Below are 9,156 nucleotides of genomic sequence, written 5' to 3'. Positions count from 1 at the left end.
ATTTAGTGTTGTTCCATGCCATAATATAAATACATATTGCATCAAAACAAAAGATGTTACCTGTGGCTTGACACCATCTTGTCCAAATATTTCATGTGATGCCAGTGAGTACTCAAAAATTCTTCCCACAAACACAAGAACATCTGGTAAGCCGTGTGATATATGGGCTCCCTGGGTATAAAGCGGCACATTGTCTGGGACACCGATGCCTGCATCTCCATGGCCGATGTTGACAAGAGAAAGAAACAGCAACACATATAGCGGAATGTTTGGGAGGGATATGCACTGGGGATCCATTCTGTGTTTTACTGCAAAAACTTTCTTCTTTTCATATCCAAGGAACATCCTCTTTCATACCATGTCCTGAAATTAATAAAAAACAAACACACACAACATTAGCAATGTAACATGTACAAATCAACTTTTGATCTTTTATGACAAGCTTGATGGGAAGGACTTGACTACAAGAAAAACCCTTCTTGCCATGTCATCTTCAACAGTTATTACATGTATTCCTATAAACAGACAGTATACCACAACTTAGTGTGCCATAATTTAAAAGATGTAAAATGATATAAGACACAGTTTTACTTACTGTTAACGAGGGTCAGTCATGGTTTTCTCAGCATGTGATATATTGTGGAACAAATCAGTCACACCCCTCCTCTACTGTAACGAGACCCAGGTGTCGGTAAATGGGACAACCCATTAATGGACTGGTCCAGTCAAAGACATGTGGTATATGCCAGTATGACCAATGTGCAAATCCAGAGTTCTCGACGTAAGAACTAAACGGGAAGTTCCTGCCTCAACACTTTCTAATACTGACTGTCTTTGATTACAGTGGCTTAGACATTATACCCCGCTATAGGAGCAAACTAAACGAGTTCCCACTAGTCTGCAAGAAATTAGGTTTGTCAGCCGTCGGCGTTAAATTTAGGCTTTGAAATACGACACTCGCCAGACAACTCGCTTTCACCGGCACCATTCTTCCCAGTTCACTCTACGAGAGATGTACGATGCTCCACGCTTTCACCAATATCGCACAGCGTTGGTCCATATACTACCATATTTAAACACGATCTATTATGTGTTATTTCAAATATAAATATATCTCATAATTAAAGCCACGTATCAAATCAGGTTTAAAATACTGTCACTTCCATTCATCAATGAGCATGTTGCCGTTTGTATATCCCGCAAGTTCAAAAACGAGAGTCACGTGACCAATCACATGACCGGTAATACAACAGTTATCAACAGCCGGTGGTCGCAATCAGGTGATTGAGGTGCGATTGTGTTGATAACAATGAGTGAATGGCTAGCTGTTGACCCGTACGATCTTTGTGAAGGGTTGGAGAAGGTATCTGTTCACTTCGAAGACAAAAAGCTGATTGAAACGGCAAAAGAATTCAAGGTTTGAGACGCCACTACGGATGTCATGTCTATGCGATAACGTTGAATCATATTATCGGGATGAAGAGAATCATTGTTATTTTTTGGCAGACAGGAAGATGGTTGACTGGTGAACTAGACTACATGACCTGGAAAGTGTTTTGTTTAATCTTCGGCATTAATGATCTGTTTGCGGCCTAGAAATATGAAACCAGTGGTTTCGCTAAACTGTTTGTTACAAAACACACACAAATAATTGAAGAAAAACAACTCGCATCTGAACTTCCAGAATGGCATAACTCCATTCAAACATCGTCATAACAAATATATGGAATATATTGCCAGTGGTGATTGCGTAGGATTACTTTCTAAGGGACCGTTCATATTCATAATTCATGGTGTGTGTGTGTGTGTGTGTGTGAGTGTGTGATATGATATGATTCTATGGAGAAGCATGTACAATATGAATGACCCCCCCCCCCTAAAATTGATGTACAAAGTAAGTGACATCCCCCTCACACACACCTGCATGTCATGTACAAAATCAATTATCCCTCTTCCCATAATATTTAAGCATTATTTTAAAATATTTTTGTGTGCAAAATTGCAGATCCCAACCCCAACCCCTAGTTTGATGACCCCCACCTCCCCAGAATAAAATGGGTGACCCCCCTTAAAATCATCATCACTCCCCCTAGCCATAAATTATGAACAGTCCCTAATTCTGAAGTAGGCCAATGTCTTCATATTCAGTTACATTTTATGGAAAATATACTATTATTCTTATGCTCTATTACCATGTTCATTCTGGCAAATCCTTGATATTATTCAAATGTAACGTTTCTGTAACTAGCTTCCTGTTGCCGCATAAATGCTGGTGTATCAGTCTGTTGATGAGCTGCAGCTGTGCCAGTTGGGAATACAATAACAAGTTCAAAACACTCCATCTTGTTGAGGAGTTTGTACTTTGACATAGTGATGTAGTGTGTTGGTCTGTTTCCAGTTCTGTCATCGAGAACTCAATCATTAACGATGTCAGATAAACATATCTCATGGCAGTGAAACATCTACTCATTCGTTTTGTAATTAACATAGTCTGTTATACAGACCCAGAAGCAAATATATCCAAGAAAGCCCACGCAAGTCTGGACAATGTGGCAAGTCTAGATTCCCACAGGTTCTGAAAATGAAGAATTTCTTAGGGCTCCTTTTCATTATATTTTTTTTTGTGTACAATGAGCTTTTTTTCTGTAAAATATGTTCATTTCAGAGACTAGTTGTTAATCTATAATGTTACAGTCTGACATAAGTATTCACAATTCTAGTGGTCGCTGCTGTGATATGGCTGGAGTATTGCTAAAGTGGTATAAACCCAACTGCTGATTTACTCACAAATATTTGTTATTTGAAACTCCTCAGTGCATTGTCTTCATTAGAGTTGTCTCCCTTGGTTTGTGAATGTGCATTTCAATGAAAGACATGATCAACCAGTGTTCATTTATGTAAAGGTCTGACAATGATGTTAAAAGTTGCTCCCAAGGCAGTCATTATAACAGTTTTCAGGAATTAGTTTTAAATTATTTTGGGGTGTTTCAATTCGTAATTAGGTTTAAAGTGAGTTTATTTTATCACATTCATAGACAGTGGATTACATGTTTGTATTGTGTTTCTGATTTTACTGGTGCTTCAGTTTGAGCCGTCATTCACTCATGTTTGTCTTTTATATTTGCAGTATGTAAGATCGAACATACCTCACAAAGACACTCCTCTGCACGACTTTGAGACTCAAATTTCTGGATGTAACTGTCAGACAATGTGCACCGAAGCCTGTCTGTGTAATGCAAGATTTGGACCAAACTATTCAACCAACCACAAAATCTTACCTGAACTCCTCACAGTGTCCTCAGTGAAACCTATATTTGAATGTAACAGCCATTGCTCCTGTCATAAGACATGTGTTAACAGACTTGTACAGTTTGGAGTTGGTATCAAAATGGAAGTCTTCACATCAGAAGCTAAGGGACATGGCTTAAGGACGTTAGAAGACATTCCAAGTTTTTCATTTGTTTGTGAGTATGCTGGTGAAGTGTTATCTGATAAAGAGGCACAAAAAAGAATTGATTGTCTCACCCAAGAAGATATGAATTACTTGTTTGTACTGAAAGAACATTATTCTTCAGGAACTGTGAACACTTGTGTTGATCCGAAATATATTGGAAATATTGGACGATATATGAACCATTCCTGTGATCCAAATCTAATAATGGTTCCAGTAAGGGTGGATAATAATGTGCCGAAATTAGCCCTTTTTTCTCGATGTGATATTCCAGCCAATCAGGAACTTTGTTATGACTACAGCGGCCAATCAGATGACAGGAACTGTACCGAAGTTGATGAAGGAACCAGGAAGCCATGTTTGTGTCTCTCCAGTAACTGTAGGGGGTACCTACCATTTGATCCCCATATTCTTGAATGATGGCACAGCAATAAAGTAGTGTCAGAAAATGAAAGGATTATTGTCGATGTTGAGTGAATGTGAATTTTTACTGGAAATCGTGGTGTACTTCTGTCTTTTCTCATGCATACACGCACTTTACCATAAAAATTTGGTGTTTTGTTACCTTTGTGCCTGAGTCATGACCTGCGTACGTTTTTTTCATCAAGGTTCAACGGAGGTAACTCTCTCACTTAAACCTTAAAGTGTATTTTGGCGATAAAACACTTTGTGATTCATATTTAGTCGAGTCAAGGCGCATATAGGCCTGTTTTTGGCCAATGTTGCCCCAAAACTATATAACACTACCACTAAAAGTGGATACCATGCTCGAACAATTAGAGAACAATTAGAAACCAAAGGTTTATTTAACAGCAAAAAATTAAGGATGTCGACTTATGTGTGAGGAACACAACATTTATGAGTATATTCCAACTCCTCCAGGATTTAGAGAGCTCATGTGTACAAGTGATGACAGCAAAAATAAGACGATAACGAGGTAGACAATTTAACAAGGGAAGCCAGTTGTTTATAGTACTGATTATAGATCGACAAATGGAAGTAAATAGGAACTGTCTGGTAATGAACACAAGGAAACAAATTGGGTAATTATAACATTCAAAGACACAAAGATTTGTAGTATACTTTATTAAAAAGCAAGCAGTTGCAGCTTTTGGGGATAAAAGGGAGTAGCGAAAGAGATGTACTCAGTATACAACGGCATAGTTTGGGGATCAATTTGCATTCGCTTCAGTTATACGTAAATAAATTATAATAACATGTTATCGCATTTCTATACACACCATGGGATTATATTTGAGGAGATCCATCAAATAGGAAATGGAAAATTGCTTTCAGTTACAAAGCTTACTTATTCCATAGCAACAATCAGAACTATTTCAGCAACCTCACAAATTAGAGTTTTCTCAGAGTTTCACAGTAAGCAGGTATTTTTAATGAAACTTCGGGTTGTACATCCCAATGTTAGTAGTATGCCAGTTTTGGTTGTTACAGACATCCAGCAGTTCGTACACCACATCATTTGCTTTGGTGCTGTCACCATCATCAGTAGTGAGTGAGTTTTACGCTGCTTTTGGCAATATTCCAGCAACCAAATTCCAGACACCAGAAATCGTCTTCACACATTGTACCCATGTGGGGAATCGAACCCTTGTCTTCGGCGTGATGTGCGAACACTTTAACCACTAGGCTACACCACCACCCCACCATCATCAGTAAAGGCAGCTTCAGAGGTCATCATTCTTTTATCTGACCAAAGCAAATTCAATTCGTCATTCCATGATGGCTGTATAGGCCTGTTTAGAGAGGGCATAATAAATGTTCATAAGATGCCACCATACTTCTTTGAGTGACATTTAGAAGCTGGTATGATGAAAAGGAACAGTTTTATGGATAGACAACTTTATTGCAATGGATGCGATGTTTCGGTGTTATCACTTGCAATAAAGAAGTTGTCTATCCATAAAATAAGTGTTCCTCTTCATCATACCAGCTTCTCATGACTTGCTTGTAAAGAGCTCTCACCTGTGAGTAGAATGATTAACCTGAGATGTTCATGATGAGTTTAGTTAAGAGCATGAGGTCACGATGCACTGGTGGACTCACCAAGAGACGTGTTTACAGTAGATGTTAACTGTCTCTATTGCCTTAAGTCAAGGTGCGGTTGGGTAGCCTAGTGGTTAATCATTTGCTCGTCACGCCGAAGACCCGGGTTCGATTCCCCACATGGGCACAATGTGTGAAGACGATTTCTGGTGTCCACTGCCGTGAAATAGCAGGAATATTGCTAAAAGCGGTGTAAAACTAAACTCAATCATTAAAGTGGCACAGGGCCGCCTATGAACATAGCCTCAGAGGATACTCTCAGACCTGTGGTCTATTGTATTGTACAAACAAGCTTAGCCTTAAGGTGATCTAACTCTCAAACCGTAACATAGACGGACAACATTAGTAACACTATGTGTTGCGCAGTGGAATTGAAAACAAAACTACCGTAACTAAAATCGAAGTGTCAAAGTATGCTTGATTAGACTGATGAAATAATTCACACAATAAAAAATGGAGAACTCAATGTGAATCTCTTATAACAAATGCTAACTATCTAGCTCTATTGCAATGTAAAGTCTATCTACTATCTACAGTATCTAGCTCTATAGCAGCTAGCTATATGAAACGTCTATTTTGATGCACTGTTAACTTCTATATCTACAACGAATTGTGGTGAGCTGTCACCTAACTCAAGTTACACCTGAACTCAAGCTACACCTAAACTCAACTGACGTCTAAACTCAAGTCAGACCTTAACCCACGCAAAACCTGAACACAACTGACCGATTTGATCGTTTCCCACGTTGGTCTGACCGTATGGGAAAAGTCATGCTCCTCGGTTTGCCACGAAGCATGGTGCGTTTACGCTATCTGTTCAAACTGTTTAGTTTCCAGACCATGGAGGTTTCGTACAACAGCACCAGGGTCTGTTCCTGGTCTTCATATTTTATAGGGCACTTCCAAGCTGAACTTAATTTCGAATTTGGTAACCATAGATTCATATACACCTGTGTAGTTTTGCTTCGTTTATATATTTAGTTTTCAGCAATATATCACGTGTGATCCTCAATCGTTATGTTCAGTATATCTAAATGAGTATGACATTTAGAAAGATCAGTCCATCATTAATTACTTGGTGATTTCATGAGCAACACAAACTGTGTGCTAATTTGTAAAATATTCTGTGTTAACAATGTATGGTGAAAGAGGGTAATTTTAATTATCATGAGTGACACAAACTCTGAGCTAAAGATAACATGGTGAGAGATGGTGGTTCTGACATTTTCCAAACTTAAGCTATGGAACCTATATGTCTTGGATAGTTGACCTTAATTGAAGGAAACAATATACACTGTTTTATTTGTTTGATTGTTGTGTAACGCCGCACTCAGCAATATTTCAGCTATCTGGAAATAATCAAATCTGGACCAGACAATCCAGTGATCAACAGCAGGATGTACTAAACACTGTGAAGCCAGTTTCATGTGTCTCCTGCCATAATATTGCTGGAATAATGCTAAAAGCAGAGCAAAGGAGTATGTACTAAAACACTGTGAAGCCAGTTTCGTGTGTCTCCTGCCATGATATTGCTGGAATAATGCTAAAAGCAAAGCACAACCATACTCACTCACTCACTCCTCTACACATACCCACTAAAAAAACATGACACGATATATCAACAATTTCTTTAATTCACCTTTCAGCATCCATGATCACTCTGAGAGCATCAAGATAAACATATGCATCCAGAGACAAGTCAGTTTAAGATTAAAGAAAACCTGGTTTTGACAATGTAAACCAGGGCCCCATTGTAGAATGTGACCTCAGCATGATGACTGTCATAAGCCAATTTTAAAGAACTAAAGTTGCGATCTCCTTATTGCTATGAATGCTTCCTGGAACCAGACCCAGAACTGAGGAACAGGGGCCCAATCCACAAAGTATTCATAGCTCTATGTCATTTGTAAGCCTATGACATACTATAAAGTTACAATAGCAATTAACATTACGATTGCTTTGTAGATCGGAGCCGTGTTCCTTAGTTCTGGGTCTGTAAAACCTAGTAACATAGTCAAGGCAAGAGCGTGCATATTGGAACTGGTCATTTATTGTCACAGGTGGTGGTTGGAATTATTGGGATTTAAAACTGTATCCTGACACACACACACAACTTTTTGAAACATATTTTTAACAGCTTTGCCAAATAAATGTAACAGATTTTCATGACCAAATTCAATATTTTAAATTTAGGCGTGAGTGATGGTGGCAAAGTTGTGATAAATTACCCCATACCCAGCCTCTCTCCTCTTTGCCCGTTATTCTTTCAAGACCCTTAGAATAAATGACCAGTCCGTAATTGGGATTCTTATAGGCATTGGTAGCAAATTAGAATATTGGACCAGTTCACCATTCACAAAATGGTAAATGGCCTGATATCCACAAACAGAGAATGAAAGAGAATATATGAAATGGCCAATGTCTGTAGACTGTCTTTTTGAAAGATGCCAACATGCAATATATTACCGTATATCACCATATATAAAGCAACACGACATATAACCCCTTCGTACAATCCTTTAAAATCAATGCTAATTTATATGCCCAGTATATAACCCTAACCAAGCTATTCATCAGAGCATAGATACAGCACAACCCTGAGAGAAGCACATCATCAGATCATATATGATCTCTAATTTGTACACTAAAGGGCCTCATTCCCAACAGAAATAATTAGCAAATGATCTGTGCAATTCATTACAGTATTGAATGACCATGTGATATGATGATATATGGAATGCAGTATGGAGTTTCGAGATCCCAAAAAGACATTTCCTCTGGCTTTCAGATGAGCAAGCAAGTTTGAAATATGAGGATGTGTTTTTCAATTACTTGACATTGCTGGGATAATGGTTAACAAGATAACAGAGGTAATGAGAAAGTCTCTCAGAAATGAAGTCATTGGCACCACAACTTGTGAAAGACCTAGGAGTTTGGATTGGCCGAGGCCTTTCACTGCAGGAGCAAGTCAACAGAATATGCAAATCATGTTATTTTCATCTTAAAGCCATAGGAAACATCAGGAATTACATCACAGCGGAATGTGCCCACATCCTAGTCAGATGTCTAGTGCTATTGGGACTAGACTACTGCAATATTTTGATCGGTCAGCAAACACTCAAGACTACAGAAAGTACAGAATTCCTGCAGCTGTATGAAGAAAATCTGGTGGCCAAATCCTTACATAAAGATATTATTCAAACTTCTCTGCATCACTTTCAGCTGTCAAATCATCCCAGAATATCTCACCCGAGCAACGTCACACATTTGACCCAAATCAAGTTCTAAATTCCACCTTGTTTTCGACCACCATGACCCAACTCTTTGGAACTCTTTACCTACAATCAAACAGTCATACATGGACCTTTTTCAAAGTGCCAGAATCAATTCCAGCAAGCTACATGCATTTATGCTTTAACATTATATTAACCCCACAGACTGAGATATTTAGTCACACTCAGAAGAATTCCAGCTGTATGAGAAAGGTGGCCAAAAGATTGGGCCAGGCAAAACATTGATTGATTTTATCCAGCCTTGGTAGACCACCATGGCTCTTAAATCAAGCTAAACATGAGTCCCGATTCCAGCCTTGGTGAGCTCTTAAATCAAGTAAATGAAGATTTTATGTTGCATCCTCATTA

At 38.6% G+C, this 9,156-nt stretch overlaps 1 protein-coding gene across 2 annotated transcripts; it reads left to right on the top strand.

Moving 5' to 3' along the window:
* Positions 1-1,245: 1,245 nt before the first annotated feature.
* LOC124270171 (histone-lysine N-methyltransferase SETMAR-like) lies at positions 1,246-4,128 on the top strand. Of its 2 annotated transcripts, none has more exons than XM_046705202.1 (2): positions 1,246-1,363; positions 3,128-4,128. In XM_046705202.1, the coding sequence occupies exons 1-2, from the start codon at positions 1,310-1,312 to the stop codon at positions 3,869-3,871; spliced, it is 798 nt and encodes a 265-aa protein (XP_046561158.1). In that variant the 5' UTR covers positions 1,246-1,309; the 3' UTR covers positions 3,872-4,128. The 2 variants fall into 2 exon arrangements, with proteins under 2 accessions (XP_046561158.1, XP_046561157.1); XM_046705201.1 differs by having other exon boundaries at positions 1,246-1,417.
* The last annotated feature ends 5,028 nt before the right edge of the window (positions 4,129-9,156 follow it).

Source organism: Haliotis rubra, unplaced genomic scaffold (assembly GCF_003918875.1).
Source record: "Haliotis rubra isolate DU_JTF1 unplaced genomic scaffold, ASM391887v1 Scf15, whole genome shotgun sequence".
Classification (NCBI taxonomy): Eukaryota; Metazoa; Mollusca; class Gastropoda; order Lepetellida; family Haliotidae; genus Haliotis; species Haliotis rubra.
This window is presented reverse-complemented; position numbering and strand designations above follow the sequence as displayed.

Coding starts and splice junctions, on each gene's coding strand:
- LOC124270171 (XM_046705201.1), top strand. CDS start 1,310: ATGAGTGAATGGCTAGCTGTTGACCCGTACGATCTTTGTGAAGGGTTG. Junction 1,418..3,127: donor AAACGGCAAAAGAATTCAAG/GTTTGAGACGCC, acceptor TTATATTTGCAG/TATGTAAGATCGAACATACC.